Here is an 18,085-nt window from a genome sequence, read left to right as displayed (position 1 = left end):
TGTTGCCAGAGAATTGAATGTTAATTTCTCTACCACAAGCCACCTCCAATGTAGTTTTAGAAAATTTGGCAGTATGTCCAACCGGTCTAACAACCGTAGACCATGTGTAACCAAGCCAGCCCAGGACCTTCACATCCGGCTTCTTCACCTGCAGGATCGTCTGAGACCAGCCACCCGACAGCTGATGAAACTGGGTTTGCGCAACCAAATAATTTCTGCACAAACTGTCTCAGGGAAGCTCATCTGCGTGCTCTTCGTCCTCACCAGGAACTTGACCTGACTGCAGTTAGGCATCGTAACCGACTTCAGTGGGCAAATGCTCACCTTCGATGACCACTGGCGAAGTGTGCTCTTCACAAATTAATCCTGGTTTCATATGTACTGGGCACATGGCAGACAGCGTGTATGGCACGTGTGGGTGAACGTTTTGGTGGTGTCAACATTATGAACAGAGTGCCCCATGGTGGGGTTATGGTATGGGCAGGCATAAACTACAGACACAATGAACACAATTGCATTTTGTCGATGGCAATTTCAATGCACAGAGCTACCGTGACGAGATCCTGAGGCCCATTGTCATGCCGTTCAGCCGCCGCCATCACGTTTCAGGATAATGCACAGCCCCATGTCTCAAGGATCTGCACACATTTTCTGGAAGCTGAACATTCCCCAGTTCTTCCATGGCCTGTATATTACCAGACATGTCACCCATTGAGCATGTTTGGGATGCTCTTCATCGACAGCATGTTCCAGTTCCGGCCAATATCCAGCAACTTCGCACAGCCATTGAAGAGGACTGGGACAACATTCTACAGCCTGATCAACTCTATGCGAAGGAGATGTCGAGCTGCATGAGGAAAATGGTGGTCACATATGGACTGGTTTTCTGATCCACACCCCTTACCTTTTTTCCAACAGTATCTATGACCAACAGATGCATATCTGTATCGACAGTCATGTGAAATCCATGGATTAGGGCCTAATGAATTTATTTCAATTTGACTGATTTCCTTATGAATTGTTACATTTATTTAGATACAAATATGGAAATAAATAGCCAAGCATCAGCGCGAGCTGAATAATACAATTTGTAATATTTTATTGGAAGATTAGAATGTTAACAGTAGGGCTTGTTGACATGTACAGTAGGAATTTTTGAAAGTTGTTTTTGGATGATATAATCCTACATATTTGAAAGTAGCAAATAACTCATGTATCATGTTTAGCCCACTCACATTACACCAGTGGATTATTATTCTCAGCCATTATAATCCCATTATTCTTCAGATAATTAAATATTCTTGTCCATGGGACTCACAGATATTAAATGCCTACTTGAGTTAGGATAGCTTCTACACTGAGAAAATACAGACAACATACTTGTGGGAACAAATTATTTTATTTCTTATGCAAACTGCAACGCATTAATCATATTTACCCAAAGGAGGAAAAAAGTCTAATGATACCCGTGGCAGTTAATTCACACAGTTCCTTATGTTAACCATGTTGCAAGTCAAATATCACTTTCAACCTACAAGGGCGCTCTATAGGTTCTATAGTATAGACCCATTTCTAAGCACAAACATAGCTCAGACAAACTGAACTCAAATTAACAATTCAGTTATTGCTCAGATAAATAATATTAGCTCTACAAGAGAAGAAAAAAGGTTCACATTGTTGTTCAGATGCATGTACAAAAACTGGGTTCCAAAAATGTTGTCCAATTGACTTCTTCTGGTTGAAAAATCCCTGCGTTGTCTTGTTACACATGCAAGTAAAGTCAGTCAAGTGAAAATGTCCTGTTTCCTCCACTTTATTCTGCTTCGTAAACAGTTGGAATCTCGCGCAGTACAATCTGCATCATGTCGTTGATGATTGGAAAGATGAAGTTGATTGGCTGTATAAAGCCAGCCACTATAACAAAACAGCGATGGAAGAGTCTCAATAGCTCTGAAAAGCAGTTTGGGCTGGGAAGGAGGAGGAAGGAGCACTGTTGTCACCAAGAAGAGCTAGATCAGGAAGGTCAATGAGGAGGAGGTGGTGGTGCCAGAGCATAGCTGAGAATGGGGAAGGGAAATAACTGGGTGGTTATACACCCAGAGCTGTGACTAAACTAAAACTGATGACCCTTTAAAACTGGTCTTCACTCCCTGGTGTGGTCTGGCTGTGTGCAGCTGATACAGATGTAGTCCTCTTTCTCTGCCTGCTCTGCAGACACTCCCACACAGATCTGGTGGAACCACTGCTGGCAGCTGCCATCACACTGGACCCAATTCACCTGAGAAAAACAGAGGGAAATATAATGCACAACGCAGCATCATATGATGCAAAATACATCATACCAGCTGTATATCTGTATTTTGAAAGTTATACATCTTGAAAACATCATTGCTTACATGTAAAACAGTTTGGGACTATATCAACAATGGACTAATGAAACAAATACCAAAATATAGTTTTGGGTGGAATCTTCCTTTAAATACAAATCATACTACTTTCAATATACTACAATAAGTTTATTAGTGTAATTGCTAAAACAATGTGATGTGTGGGAAAACACAACATAATGCAGTGGAGGGGGGGGTTTAATGCTAACCTGTTTCCCCTCTGGCTCTCTGCACCACTGTGCAGCGCACAGGGTGAAGTCTTCATCAGAGTCCGACAGCGAGAGGTCAGAGTGAGTGGCGGTGGGTGAACAGGTCCCCTTGGCCTCCTGGCTCCTCTCCTTGTTCACCTTGGGCTTCTTCTTGCGGGGCTTCTTGGCTTTGTCCTTGCGCTCAGAGCCCTCCTTCTCCATGCACCGCTTGGTCCGCTTGCCGTTCACAGCCTCCTTCTTGAGACAGGCTACGCCGTTCTGATAAAAACAGTAAACACGCATTTAAGTCACACACACGAATGGAATGGTTTTGTTTGAATGTAAATGTTTTTGTATGTATGAATGTCATTTTGTTTGAATTTAATGTTTTTGTATGTATGAATGTAATTTTGTTTGAATGTAATGTTTTGTAACTTTGTCTTTTAAATCATTAGATGTTTGTTTTACTATCGTGGACCACTTTGGAAGTAAGTGTTTTAATTAATGCTTTTAAGTGGCATCTTCTGGGATCCAGCGCAGATCTTATATTATTTTTCACCCAAATAAATTCATTCAAAATAATTAAAAAAAGGTCAACATGATGAACAAATGTTCAGAAAAGTCTCAAATATGTCAAAACAACCCTTTAACCAAGTGGTTGACCTGCTATCTGAGCTGTGTCTCACAGTAGTAGACTAGTATGTTACCTGGATGTGAGGGGGGCTCCCTCCCTGAGGGTTGTGCTGGTGTTGGTCCTGCTCTGTGCTGTGCTGGGGAGAGGGGCTGTCTGTGAGGTTGTGGGAATCCAGTCTGCTGAGGGACATGTACAGCTGCTGGGTCTCAGGCAGAGTCACCTGCAGCAGGAAGCCCTCCACCATCAGCTCCTCCAGCTCAGGGCTCAGTCCTGAAACACACACCAATAACACAGTTCAACACAGCCCTTAAAAGGAATAGTTCATTTTTTTTCTTCTGTGTAATACATTTTATATGTGTTAGACATTGATAGAAATTTGATAAAAATGTGAATTGTTATGAGAGGTTGGGATATTAGATGTTGCTAGCCTGACACGGACCCTGCAGAGGAATGCACTGGTGATCCGTGTAAAATGATGCGCTGTATGTTTCCCGAGATGGAGCCGTGGTGGGACTGGATGAGCCCCAGCGCTGATGTGATGTCAGAGACACCCCCAGCACCCCCTCTGCAGAGGCCTGCTGCATGCGGTGCTGCCAGCGGACTGTCCTCTCGATGAGGAAGCGTAGGGCATCTCCCTCAGGCAGCCGCACCCTGATGCGCTGCAGGGAGGCCAGCAGGGGAAGCACCCGGTCCAGAGGTGGCTTTTCAGAGCGCCGGCAATGGGGACACAGCCAGGCATGGTTGGGTTGGGGGTCCTGGTTGGAGCCTGAGACACAGCTGCGGTGAAAGGTGTCACTGCAGAGCTCGCACTGCAGCATGGCGCCCAACGGGGCATTGTGGCACACGCACACCCTCAACGCCCCGCAGTCGCCCGTTTGGAGGAGCTTGGACTCGTTGGAGGCCCTGAGAGCCAGCAGACTCTCCATCTCCTTCTGACGTACCTCGGCTAGAGTGGCCATCTACAGGAAGGGGAACCAGCACAGGTTGGCATGACAAAATGCAATACTTACTACATCAACATACATGTAACCAAACAGTAACCTACACAGTTCTAGTATATGGAATTACAATACTGTATCAAACCATACATTTCATGATATGCACCTTTATATCATGGGTGCTCATATCAATGTGAAGGCTTCACTGATTGCAATAGTTGGGTGTTGTGGGTGTCTTTAGAATATGTTGGAAGTTAAATCAGTAAGTTCAATGGTCTGCTTTTGGTTAAAAAAAAACATGTCCGTAGACAGACAGTAAGAGCAGCACGTACAGCAGAGGCGGAGTCCTTGCTCTCTAAGAGGGCATTCTCCACGTCACTCAGGCAGTCCAGCCAAGTTCCACTTCTCTTGTTGAACTGGGCCACATCCTTTGCCCTTTTAGACTTTGACTTCTGAGACCCTGTCCCAGCCTCACACCGGGGGCACAGCACCTAAACACACAAAGGAGACAATGAGCCAAATCCCCGAAAAAACTCTCAGGATAAGATGAACATCATCATCGGCACTGAAATAAACCAAATCCATGAAATAATACATTAAGCAAGAGGTATGGCAGGTTTAACTTGAAACTAATCTACGGTAATACTAGGCTTGCCTCTCAAACAACCATTTGGCAACTTAGTGCAAAACAAACATTCAAAGATTCATTCGCATCCTGCACAGATTACAGTATCATCACAGCACCCATAGGAGTCTGGTCAAAAGTGGTGCACTATAAAGGAAGTAGGGTGCCATTTGGGGCAGACTGACTATTTAGTGAAACAACCCCTAAGGCGTCCGATTATGTGTTTTGGCATTAGATTGTTGTAGGTAGTTTACCTCCAGCAGGGAGTATGGGGAATTCTTCATTAGAAAGGTTTTGGCGGCTATCTCCTTCCAGGCCTGCACGTCAGAGACCAGGGCCTCCAGTCGAGCCAGAGGGTCCAGCCAGACAGAGATGGTCTTGGCCCGGGACACCAGGTCAGTCAGGGTATCCAGCACAGGGATACGGCCTCCCAGCTACACACAAACACACACTTATAAGCAGTTTGGCTTATTTTTCCCCTTACCCAACTTTTATTTTTATTTATTTTCAGTCTGGCATACCAGAAGCAGTTATTTAAAAATATACCAATATAGGACAGGTCTATATTCAGAGATGTCCCAATTACTTGGGTTCATAAATTAGAATGTTAGGCTATATTCTCTTCCTGGTGCACTACATTTGACCAGGGCTCTGTTCAAAAGTAGTGCACTACATAGGGAATAGGGTGCCACTTGGGACACACCCTAAGAGCCTCCTACCTGCAGGGTGTCTGCTTCCTGAAGCCAGTCTTTAGCCTGGTCCACCGTGTCCTTCAGCAGCAGACAGTTGGGCAGATAAGCAGGGATACTAGCCACCTCCTGCAGAGCTGCCTCAAGAGTTTCCACACAGTGACAGGGCCTGGACAAAATACAAGCTAGGCTTAAAAACACAAGTAGACTCAATACTGTCAAGTTCTGTCAACACCTTTCACAACATCCCACAGTTCATATGGCTCTAGTGGTCACTTCAAATCAAATTTTATTGGTCACACACATGGTTAACAGATGTTATTGCGAGTGTAGAGAAGTGCTTATGCTTCTAGATCCGACAGCGTAGTAATATCTAACAGTTAATATCTAACAATTCCACAACAAATCCTAATACACACAATCTAGTAAAGGAATGAGAATATATAAATATATGGATGAGCAGTGACAGAGCAGCTAAGATCCAATATATAGTAAGAATAGATAGAAGGTGAGATCCGTAATGCGAGATATGTAAACATTTTATTAAAGTGACTAGTGTTCCATTTATTAAAGTGGCATATGATATCAAGTCTGTAGATAGGTAGCCGCCTCTCTGTGCTCGTGGTGGCTGTTTAACAATCTGACTTCAGCACTATGAGGAGTTACAGTTCAGCCTGTCTGAAGAGAACGAACCGAACCAATAGAATAAACCACCTCTGATGCAATGTTGCTTATGGACAGTGGAATTAGTGTTCTGTACATAACTTCCCTATTTCAAAAAGTTCAGAGTTGTTAAATAAGACCTTATAGTCCAAGATGTCTCAATACAGGCGACCGCCACAGTTTACCCTAATAGCAATGGGACCCAGCTCTGCGACTAGAGCCTGTGTGTAAACTGTTCTGTGAGCCAGCTGAGCAGAGCATTGTCCCAACCCAATGATACAGTTAATCCATCAGTGAGCAGCTTTCAACTCCAAATGCAAACCTTGCACTTTTCACTCTCTGCTGGCTGAACTTCTAAGCAGCTTTTCGCAAGGTAGGTGTCAGTGCTCCATATTTACTATGTCAGTGCGCTCTCTTTTGTTTTACATATCTCATTCTATTTTAAACATCTTGTTTTGTGCATCTCGTAACCATTTCCCAATGAAAATATTATGTCTATGGCTTTACTATTAAAGTTTTTGTATTACTCAAGTTAGGAAAGGAGTTGACCTGAGACATGGCTTTAGACCACTACTACAGCTAGAATGAAAGGTGACAACTATTGAACCAAGAGATTTTCCTGTACATCGTTTCATGTAGGATAGAACCAGTCAACTTGCATATTCAACTACAGTACTGTCTAAGGCGCTCTCCTCCTCTCACCTGGTCTCCATGAGGCTGAGCGCCCGCTCCTCCCAGTGCTCAGACATGGTAAGCAGCTCCTGCAGGCGCGCCATGGCTCTCTCCACCAAGGCATGCGAGGCCAGACCCACCCCCTGGTCTATCAGCCTCCGCATGGTGTCCAGACAGAGGCTGTGGGGCTGGCTGCTGGCCCCCTGAACCACCTCCAGCCAGCGTGCCTGCTCCAGCCTCTCCCTGAGCAGGCTTAGCTGGGGCAGCTCCACATCCAGGCTCAGGCTCACGTCCAGCAGGCTCTGCAGCTCCGCTGGCCTGGGGGCCTCGTCACTGAGGAGCCGCTCGCTGCGCTGCTGGAAGTCATCCACGCGGGTAAGCAGGTCCTGGGGGAAATACAAGCAAGTAAAAGGGTCAATCAATGAACGCTGTTGTTTTTGTTCAGTGTTATCCTGGTCCTGAAAGATCACTGTGGCTGTACGTAGGCTTTTGCCACAGACTCCCAGCCTAGTGCATCATCAACTAATCAAGAATGTGCTGAGCAGAGTCAGGTGTGATAGCAAAGAGAGGAACAAAGGAATTGTCACTGTGATGGTAGTGGATATAGTTGTACCTTGAGTAAGGGGGCCTGGCGGATGCTGCAGGGCAGCTTGTGCAGCTGCCTGACAAACGACCTGAGCTCCTCCACCGTCAACAGGTTCTGGCTCTGGGACTTCCCTCCACCTGAACGAAACCTGACAACAACACACTAAAGATCAGAGACACAGCTAACCTACAGAGCACAAAAGCTGAAATTATTTTCACTAGGGCACATTATTGCTTTGCGCATTAGTTAGGACCATTTGGCTAACCATGTGGCTAGCAATACAAAAATTAGAAGTGGTAAAGGATTTCAACTTTAGAAAGCATCCAGCAGGTATAGCTCACTGGTCATCCCCAAAGCCAACACCTCCTTCGGCCGCCTTTCCTTCCAGTTCTCTGCTGCCAATGACTGGAACGAATTGCAAAAATCACTGAAGTTGGAGACTTATATCTCCCTCTCTAACTTTAAGCATCAGCTGTCAGAACAGCTTACCAATCGCTGTAGCTGTACACAGCCCATCTGTAAATAGCCCATACAACTACCTACCTCATCCCCATATTGTTTTAATTTACTTTTTTTTGCTCTTTTACACACCAGTATTTCTACTTGCACATCTGCACATTATCACTCGTGTTAATTTGCTAAATTGTAATTACTTCGCTACTTCGGCCTATTTATTGCCTTACCTCTTTACTCCATTTGCACACACTGTATATAGATTGTTCTATTGTGTTATTGACTGTACATTTCTTTATTCCATGTGTAACTGTGTTGTTGTTTGTGTCGCACTGCTTTGCTTTATCTTGGCCAGGTCACAGTTGTAAATGAGAACTTGTTCTCAACTGGCTTACCTGGTTAAAAAAAGTTTTTTTTTAAATTTATTTTTTAAATAATAGAAATTGTGTGTGTGTAGCCCACCTGGTCTGCCTTTTCCCATTGAGCAGTTGCTGGGCCACCACGGCACACTTCTCAGCATCCACGGTAACAGCGCAGAGCTGCCGTAGGAGGTCACTCTGAGGGAACTGCTTCACCTCCGCATCCTCCACCAGTGATCGCAGCACCTCCAAGCCTGAACACATAAACAGACAAACAGCGCTTCAGAACACTGCTTTAGACAGTCATCAATGCATCCAAAGAATCATGGTCCAATGATCAAGTGAACTGTATTATTAGCAAAGGGTAGAGAATAATATATTCTGGTATTATGTGTTTCATTAGACAAAGGCAACATATCTGGGTGAAGAGAAGTAAAAAACATTCCATAACACATTTGAGAACGTCCTGTCCACTTGGGGTTATGCAAATAAGCAATTTTGTGTTATGTTATGGCCAATTTCAATTCCATAGACACCTGAACCCAAAGAGGTATCCTACTTAGGGTTAGTACTTACTGCTTTTCTTGTCTTGTTTGGCCTCCAGTATGTTAGTGACATGGGAGACCCAGCCTGTGTAGGACTCGGCACGCAGAGTGACTGCTTCCATCATGGGGTAGAGCTCAGCCATGGTAAACCTGAAGCTGTAGACACACAACCAGGTAAACACAGGTCTATAATGTTTCTGAAGACTGGAATCTTGGCTGAGTAACAGCTGTCACAACTGTTTATTTTCTGGTCAGGTGACACGTGTTTGTTTTCATCAGAAGGTTCTAGAAGGCCTTTAGACATTTCAATGCGGCTCACTCTGAATTCAACCCTTACTTTAAGTTGATAGATGTTCTTAAAGGGGCATTTCACTTACACTGCAAAACAAGTGTTATAATTTGTGCATTGGATCTGTAAAACTAATGGCAATATTAACATGAGCTTCTGTTGATTGCCCGTTTCTGTAAAATGTGGGATGAATGTAAACATTTTAATGTGGGTATATAGCACCAACTTAGCTGTTGATAGACCTACTTGAGTGTGAGGTTGTTGGGGGGGCAGGAGCAGAGGTCTTGGGCGTGGTGCAGACACACCAGCTGGCCGGGGTTACAGGGACAGGTGAGGGCAGACAGGTAGCAGGTGGTCCTGCACCTGGAACACTGGCGCTCCTCGTCTGGAAGCAGGTCGTACTCCACCTGCTGGGACTGCTGCACGCCCTGGGGACACAGACAGATGAGTAGTGTCAAACACACACCCACAGATTAGTGTCACAGAGATCACACAGACACCCACACCAGTAGTGTCATACTAGGAGGAGAAACATGGATGACTCAGGGACAGACACTATTGGAGCAAAGTTTACTGTGGCCATTTGCTTCTCTAATGATGTTGTCCAATTACAACTTAGATGCTTTGAATGGCATGTCATTGAGCAGGGGCACAGTATTGGTCAATTTGAAACCAGAAGGAAAAAAACATGTTGATATTCAAAAATCTAATGAAAATGTGCCAGCATGAGAGGCCTCTCACCATCTTGCTGACTTTGTCCCTCAGCTTGTCCTCCTCCTGGAGCATGACGGTCATGTCCCTCTGCACGGCCGAGGCCAGGGCCACGTCCATGGTGTCTGCCTTGGACGCCATCTTGCAGACCATCTCGTCGTGGGAGAAGACACAGTACCTGTCCAGGTGTCGGTAGTGGTCCACACACATGCGGCCCATGGGCATCTGAAATGACAGAGCAGGAGGCTTTGGGTTGAAACTGTACTATCCATTTAACACTATTGAGCTGAGCTGTATACAGTGCTGGTTACATCAGTAATACCCTAACTTGATCCAAAGAGCTACAAGGTATACAGCCTCTTGTTCAAGCCCAGCATTAACACACCTGACTGAGCAAATGTATTGTTCATCCAGACCATAAGCCTGTACATCATGTAGCTCTCCAGGACCAGGTGTAATGACCACTGCTCAATAGAAACAGCTTCCAGTTATTCAATTATTAGCTTATGTATGCTATTGATGAGGGACTTCAAGTCATCATACCCAGTCCATGGTGCAGAAGTTGACAGCCTCAGCGAAGTTGAAGCCCTGGTTAAATCCGCTGTGGTAGGCTCTAGGGAAAGTGATGACAAACTCGCCAGCGCACTGATTGGTGCGATAGATCTAGAGAAGAGTGGGTATGAAGTCATGGTAAAAATATACTCACGGCGTGTGTGTGTGTGTGCGTGTGTGTGTGTGGTACTTACGGGGACACCGTGGTTCATGAGTGTGTTGGGGTTCATGATGGTGACCAGCTGGTGCAGGAGGTCAGGCTGAGACTCGAACAGCTCAGGGGCCAGTTTCTTCATCACCCCCTCCAGCTTCTCCGCAGCATACCCCGGAACGCCGTACCACGTCTTGGGCTCTCCCCTGAGGACATATGCCAGTTTGTCATAAACACTGACTGTTGTCACTCCTTGACCCAGAAAATATTTTAAAAACTAAAACAGCCTATATCGAATCTCCCATTCCTCTCAAAAACTTTAGAAAAAGCTGTTGCGCAACAACTCACTGCCTTCCTGAAGACAAACAATGTATACGAAACGCTTCAGTCTGGTTTTAGACCCCATCATAGCACAGACTGCACTTGTGAAGGTGGTAAATGACCTTTTAATGGCGTCAGACTGAGGCTCTGCATCTGTCCTCGTGCTCCTAGACCTTAGTGCTGCTTTTGATACCATCGATCACCACATTCTTTTGGAGAGATTGGAAACCCAAATTGGTCTACACGGACAAGTTCTGGCCTGGTTTAGATCTTATCTGTCAGAAAGATATCAGTTTGTCTCTGTAGATGGTTTGTCCTCTGACAAATCAACTGTAAATTTCGGTGTTCCTCCAGGTTCCGTTTTAGGACCACTATTGTTTTCAATATACATTTTACCTCTTGGTGATGTCATTCTGAAACATAATGTTAACTTTCACTGCTATGCGGATGACACACAGCTGAACATTGATGAAACATGGTGAAGCCCCAAAATTGCCTTCGCTGGAAGCCTGCGTTTCAGACATAAGGAAGTGGACGGCTGCAAATGTTCTACTTTTAAACTCAGACAAAACAGAGATGATTGTTCTAGGTCCCAAGAAACAAAGAGATCTTCTGTTGAATCTGACAATTAATCTTGATGGTTGTACAGTCGTCGCAAATAACACTGAAGGACCTCGGCATTTCTTGACCCTGATCTCCCCTTTTGACGAACATATCAACTGTTTCAAGGACAGCTTTTTTCCATCTACGTAACATTGCAAAAATCTGAAACTTTGTCCAAAAATGACAGAGAAAAATTAATCCATGCTTCTGTCACTTCTAGGTCAGACTACTGCAACGCTCTACTTTTCAGCTACCAAGATAAAACACTAAATAAACTTCAGTTAGTGATAAACACAGCTGCTAGAATCTTGACTAGAACCAAAAAATGTGATCATATTACTTCAGTGCTAGCCTCTCTACACTAGCTTCCTGTTAAGGCAAGGGGTGATTTCAAGGTTTTACTGCTAACCTACAATGCATTACATGGGCTTGCTCCTACCCATCTTTCCGATTTGGTCCTGCCATACATACCTACACGTACGCTACGGTCACAAGACGCAGGCCTCCTAACTGTCCCTAGAATTTCTAAGCAAACAGCTGGAGGCAGGGCTTTCTCCTATAGAGCTCCATTTTTATGGAATGGTCTGCCTACCCATGTGAGACACACAGACTCGCTCTCAACTTTTAAGTCCTTATTGAAGACTCATCTCTTCAGTGATGATTGAGTGTAGTCTGGCCCAGAAGTGTGAAGGTGAACTGAAAGGCACTGGAGCAACGAACCGCCTTGCTGTCTCTGCCTGGCCAGTTCCCCTCTCTCCACTGGGATTCTCTGCCTCTAACCCTATTACAGGGACTGAGTCACTGGCGCTCTTCTATGCCGTCCCTAGGAGGGGTGCGTCACTTGAGTGGGTTGAATCACTGACGTGATCTTCCTGTCTGGGTTGGCGTCCCCCCTTGGGTTGTGCCGTGGCGGAGATCTTTGTGGGCTATCCTCGGCCTCGTCTCAGGATGGTAAGTTGGTGGTTGAAGATATCCCTCTAGTGGTGTGGGGGCTGTGCTTTGGCAAAGTGGGTGGGGTTATATCCTGCCCGTTTGGCCCTGTCCCGGGGTATTGTCGGACGGGGCCAGTGTCTCCCGACCCCTCCTGTCTCAGCCTCGAGTAGTTTGTGTCAGGGGGCTAGGGTCAGTCTGTTATATCTGGAGTATTTCTCCTGTCTTATCCGGTGTCCTGTGTGAATTTAAGTTCTCTCTCTCTCTCAGGACCTGAGCCCTAGGACCATGCCTCAGTCCACCTGGCTGTGCTGCTGCTCCAGTTTCAACTGTTCTGCCTGCGGCTATGGAACCTTGACCTGTTCACCGGACGTGCTACCTGTCCCAGACCTGCTGTTTTCAACTCTCTAGAGACTGCAGGAGCGGTAGAGATACTCTGAATGATCGGCTATGAAAAGCCAACTGACATTTACTTCTGAGGTGCTGACCTGTTACATCCTCGACAACCACTGATTACAGCCAGAAGAGGACTGGCCACCCCTCATTTCCTGGTTCCTCTCTAGGTTTCTTCCTATGTTCTGTCCTTTCTAGGGATTTCTTCCTAGCCACCGTGCTTCTACACCTGCATTGCTTGCTGTTTGGGGTTTTAGGCTGGGTTTCTGTACAGCACTGAGATATCAGCTGATGTAAGAAGGGCTTCATAAATAATTTTGATTTGATCACTCTGAAGATTGAAGTGTATTCTTGTGTTTAATACCATGTCAACCAATAAACTAACTCCAATACTAAGCAAGCAATTGGGTTTGACAAGATTCCTCAAAATGAAAGAAGCGGATGCCATTTGCTTCGACCTATACAGGGCATTATACCATGGGGCCAGGAGATTTTTCTGGTCCAGTTACAAGGTCAGGTAAAACTCCAGTCCCATACTAGTGGCCTGTGGGGCAGCCTTTATGTACCAGTGCAGGTAGTTGATGGAGTAGCTCCAGTGGTCCTCAATGTGCCAGCAGAAGGAGGAGAAGCACATGCCCACATACAGCCAGGGTAACTTCATCCCACAGATGTCAGCCGTAACATGAGTCAGCACCGAGGAGTCTATCACGGGCATGTTGTTCAGGTTCCAGCCACTGCTCAGGTAATCCTATGGGTCAGAGACAAGTTAAGTACAAGTTAAGGCTCGACTCAACTGCGGGTGATATTGGCTAGGGCTTAATCCCCTGTAGAACTCCAATATCACCTTAAATATAAGCCACAAGTGCTACCACAGTCTCTAAGACCATAGATGTATTGGGGTTGTGAGCTATAGAACTATTTGCGAGAGTTTTTTTCCACGACAGTTCTCTTGGTCTGAAATTGTGTACTGTTGCCATGATGTTGTGGTACAGTCAACTTCAGAATCATCCCAATACCTAGCATATGTTAACTTGTAAGAGGAGAGCCTTTGTGTACCTCATCCTCAGGGGAGACTTGGAATCGTCCACCCCTGATGGGGAAGCCGCTCCCAAACTCCTTGGAGGCGATGTCTGCTCCGTACTCCACAGTGACGTCCTCCTCAATGGTGCTGACCAGTCGCCAGAACTCCTTCTCCACCAGCTCTGTGGGAACCATCTGACAAACAGAGAGAAAAACCATTACCTCAAATCAAATCAACTACAGGCTGAGTTTAGATGAGTTACGTATAATACAGCTTATATCAGGTGGGGGTTAAGTAGGCAAAATGACACTGGGAAAATACTTTGAAACTGAGGTTCCATCTTAAAACTTGTCTAATAGGAATATTTTTCTGTTTTGTCCATGCTGAACATAACACTGATGAGGACAGTACATCTGCTGTCAAACTCACATGAACCGGCATGTTGAAATAGTCTGACTTGAAGGAGTCAGCCATGTCCCCAAAAGTGCGTAGGGAGTAGTCCCTGCCAGCCTGCTCGAAGCCAAAGGCTACCTGGGGTTTGCCACACTCCTGTAGGGAAGACAAGGATGAGAAGCACTAATGTAGCAAATATCAACATGAAGTTATACTTGCCGAACACCAACAGGAGTAGGATTCTACTGAGAAGCTCCGGTATATAAGATAACTACAAAACAGATGTTTAGTATGCTTTTGTTTAGCTTTAATACGAGTCTACTGCTGCTTCTGTAATCAGCTTCCCCAGTGGACGGGGTGTGTGGAGTTTACAGAGTGACAGTGTAGTACGGTAATTGGGGCTGGGGGAGAGCGGGAGCATGTCTGTCACCTGAGCCAGGCACTTGGGGCATCTCCAGTCTCCTTTGGGGACATCATGGAGGGGCGGGATCAGACAGAAGGTGTGGTAGCTGTCATCACAGCCATCACACAGCAGCAGGCGGTCTTCTTCGCTCCCGCTGCCACACACCAGACACATGTACTGATCCACCTGAGACAGACACAGAAAAGACAATGAGGCTTCTTATCCACTAATCAGCAAAAATGCCACCCAGGTGGGTGGATGGGATTAGTTAACCATTAAAATAAAGAACTCAATCATTTGTACTTTTGTGAGAGACCTGAATAAATGCTATCCATTAAGATTATTATCATAGTCATAATGAAGAGACAATTAGCCTTGATTAGCTTAGCATATAAACATACTTTACTCACTGCGGGGTCGTTTTTCTTACTAAACACGCTTTCTTTGTCACTTGTTATTGGATCCTCGTGCTCAGTGGGTTCCAGTTTCACCTCAACAGGTTTCACTAGCACTGAAAGACATCACATGGTTAATGCAGGCCAGGGCATACAGTATGTATTCATATCAACACAACCCTGTTCTTATGTAGATTTAAAATCTAATAATTATCTAAACTTAAATTAAACCAGAGAAATATTTTAATTTGTTCATGAAAAATATGACATTATTTCACATTGCACTAGACTTTGCCAAAGGACAGTGTTTACCGAGCTGTGGCTCTGGCTTGGCCACATAGGAGCCCATCCTCCGCCTCAGGTTGGGCCGGTTCTCACAGTCCTCCGCTGTCTCAGTCTTCATACAGCCTCCCTGCCAACGAGAGGGGAGAAAAGGGAGGGGTTCATGCCATGTGGACTATGACAGGAAATGAAGGAAAAGCAACATATTTTTCTAGAGGTCACCACTGCACACACACACACACACAGGCTCTTTTTGTCGATATCCAGAAACACACACAAAGCTGCGAAGCGCCGCTTGTCTGCATTGGTAAATTGTGCCACTGGACTTGTCACACATTGACTCGGATAAAGCTGTTTTATTAGGTTCCCGGGAACTATCGTGGGTTAGAATTGTGACTTATGGGAAACCAGAGCCACTGACGGAGGTAGAACGTTTACTTAAGGGGACCTTGGAAGAGGTTCACCTCAGCTCTCATGCGCTTGGCTCTGCGAGCGATGCTGCAAGTCTCCAGGGGCTGGACAGACTGGCGCTGGGGCAGGTCATGGGGGATGTAGTCCGTATCCTTGGTGTCATTGGTCAGGGTAGGCTTCTGTAGGGGAGACATGGGGGAGTGAGTGGGTATGTAGAACTTTAACACATTCTCAGATGTATCAAACATGTTGTTTGAAAATAATGAGGCAAATGACAATCATTCTGTTGAATGACAAAAGAAAGTGCTTTGCTTGCTCCTTGTCAATCCTACTACTTTTATGCTGTGACAAATTCCATTTGCCAAGCACAAACTAGGCATCTATAAACAGAGGCAGGGCCATGTGGTTGTTTAGGTGCCTAGTTGTCTAACAGTTCCTTTGGGGGTTTGATTTCCAATCATTCATTGTTGCCTTTGAACAAAATAATTGTAATTGAGTTGTTGAATACCATGGCTTGATAATAAATTCAACCTTCTAATTCAAACTTCAACTGTTGATACTTGTTTTTGTCTTGCCAGATCAACACATGGTCTCTGGTCTTTCTGTTGACACCACTCACATGACAAAGAGGAAGACAGGCAGCAACACTGAGGTGAGGTGGGGGTTGGGAACACTGACGCTCTGCTGTCTCTGCTGTATCAGGAGGACAGAGTGAGGGCAGCAGCCAGGCCAGAGACAGCTAGGCCTCTACACAGGGAGGGTGGGGTGAGAGGGAGGAGGGAGGGTGAAAGGGGAGGAGAGGGAGGGGATCAGGGGAGGTCAACGCCAGCAGGCTGAGAGAGAGGCATGCAGCACTGCAGAGAGAGGATGAGCTGCTGCTAACCACAAAGCCCAACCAGGGCCCCAAGGTACAATCAGAGAAGCTGCAAGAGACAACTGAGGCCTTCAATAAAATAAACACGGAAAGAGGAAAACAGTACTAAGTTCTACAAAAATAACCCAATGGGGAGGAGAGCTCGCTAAAAAAATGGTTGGTTTGTTGCCAGGATTCAAGTCATGCTTTTTAAAAGTCCCAGGCTTCATCTGGCATACAACTCATTTTGTGTGCAAAACCCAGGCTCCTTCAACTCCTCGTTATACCAAGGAACAAAGCAGATCTACTGCAGTTAAGACCTACTGAATACATAATTTGACATAATCGCTGGCCAAATATCAAACTTACAGAGTAGTGTGGAAAAGAGGCCACATGAGTGCCAGTTCACTTCTGACGTGCCTTCTCTGCAGTAGGACAGTTAATGAGATTGGCTGGTATTAGCTTAATTTAGGGTGATGCTCTACATACAGAGACAGCAGGGAGTGACGAGTCACTTCTACACTTTTAATGCAGGAAATAATAACTGCCAAATATTTGTACAGTTGACCCATTTATAAAGTTGACCCTGCTTCCATTTTGGAGCAGATAATTAATGGAAAATAAATTCTCTCAACAGCTAAAACTAATATATATATATGCCATTTCGCTATGGACAATGTCTACACATTTGACGCAGCACAACCTCCTACACCATGCCCAAACCGGACGTCCGCATGCGCCATTGTGCGCAAATTGACTTTGTCCCCCCACACCAAAACGCCATCACGACACGCAGGTTGAAATATCAAAACAAACTCTGAACCAATTATATTCATTTGGGGACAGGTCGAAAAGCATTAAACATTTATGACACATAAAACGGTCAGCCGAATCGTTTCTAGACATCTCTCCTCCTTCCAGGCTTCTTTTTCTTCTTTGGACTTTATATGGTGATTGGCAACTAACTTTCATAATAAGGTGCATTACCACAACCGACCTCAGTTCATCTTTCAATCACCCACGTGGATATGTTCCTAAAAACCAATGAGAAGATGGGAGAGGCAGGACCTGCAGCGTGTTCTGCGTCACAAATTGAATCATCTTCTATTTTTGCGCCTGGCAACACAGACGCTCGTTGCCACGTGCGAGCAGTGTGGGTGCAATGATTGAATAACATGTGTACATTTATTTTGCAATGCTCGCGCACGTGACCGGTGTGTTCAGCATGTTAGTCCTCAACTCGAAATAAGAGCACATTAGTAAACAGCCCAGAGCAGAGCGCCATCTGCTGAGCGAGAGCGACCCATCTGACTCACCAGAAGGTTGGCTCCAGTCTGGAACAGGTTGTAGGGGTAGAGGATCCTCTCATAGTGAGAGCGCAGATGAGAGCCTATGGCCTTGCCTGGAGCAAAGCCCATCTTTAGGGCTATCTTAGACCAGCGTCTATCCCTGCAAACCGCGTCAAAACCCCCATCATCGTTCACCAACTGGGAAAGAAAGGATGCTAATCAATGACCTTTACTGTGAGTGTATAAAAATGTGTAAACATAGCACAATAAGAAGCATATAGAGCTCCCATGAGTATATAAGTGCACAACACATAAACGCCCCCTGGATTATATCCAAGAAAAGCTGGCC

The 18,085-nt window shown here is 45.4% G+C and overlaps 1 protein-coding gene across 2 annotated transcripts in view; it reads right to left on the bottom strand.

Moving 5' to 3' along the window:
- Window positions 1-1,084: 1,084 nt before the first annotated feature.
- Window positions 1,085-18,085, bottom strand: part of LOC115150438 (lysine-specific demethylase 5B-B) — a 30,861-nt gene continuing 13,860 nt past the window's right edge. For both annotated transcript variants that reach the window (XM_029693724.1, XM_029693725.1), the window contains exons 4-26: window positions 17,764-17,934; window positions 15,648-15,773; window positions 15,214-15,313; window positions 14,917-15,017; window positions 14,534-14,692; window positions 14,140-14,259; window positions 13,746-13,904; window positions 13,256-13,437; window positions 10,486-10,648; window positions 10,283-10,402; window positions 9,770-9,964; window positions 9,275-9,456; window positions 8,771-8,895; window positions 8,298-8,448; window positions 7,410-7,530; window positions 6,827-7,182; window positions 5,492-5,630; window positions 5,027-5,206; window positions 4,480-4,638; window positions 3,649-4,168; window positions 3,283-3,479; window positions 2,597-2,854; window positions 1,085-2,278 (exon numbers count right to left, since the gene is read on the bottom strand). In XM_029693724.1, the coding sequence (XP_029549584.1) occupies window positions 2,144-2,278; window positions 2,597-2,854; window positions 3,283-3,479; window positions 3,649-4,168; window positions 4,480-4,638; window positions 5,027-5,206; window positions 5,492-5,630; window positions 6,827-7,182; window positions 7,410-7,530; window positions 8,298-8,448; window positions 8,771-8,895; window positions 9,275-9,456; window positions 9,770-9,964; window positions 10,283-10,402; window positions 10,486-10,648; window positions 13,256-13,437; window positions 13,746-13,904; window positions 14,140-14,259; window positions 14,534-14,692; window positions 14,917-15,017; window positions 15,214-15,313; window positions 15,648-15,773; window positions 17,764-17,934 (4,119 nt within the window). In that variant the 3' untranslated portion in view covers window positions 1,085-2,143. The remainder of the gene's footprint in view (window positions 2,279-2,596; window positions 2,855-3,282; window positions 3,480-3,648; window positions 4,169-4,479; window positions 4,639-5,026; window positions 5,207-5,491; window positions 5,631-6,826; window positions 7,183-7,409; window positions 7,531-8,297; window positions 8,449-8,770; window positions 8,896-9,274; window positions 9,457-9,769; window positions 9,965-10,282; window positions 10,403-10,485; window positions 10,649-13,255; window positions 13,438-13,745; window positions 13,905-14,139; window positions 14,260-14,533; window positions 14,693-14,916; window positions 15,018-15,213; window positions 15,314-15,647; window positions 15,774-17,763; window positions 17,935-18,085) is intronic.

The sequence above is a fragment of the Salmo trutta genome, chromosome 16 (assembly GCF_901001165.1).
Source record: "Salmo trutta chromosome 16, fSalTru1.1, whole genome shotgun sequence".
Taxonomy (NCBI): Eukaryota; Metazoa; Chordata; class Actinopteri; order Salmoniformes; family Salmonidae; genus Salmo; species Salmo trutta.
Note: the sequence above shows the minus strand (reverse complement) of the source record. Positions and strands in the feature narration are given on the sequence as shown.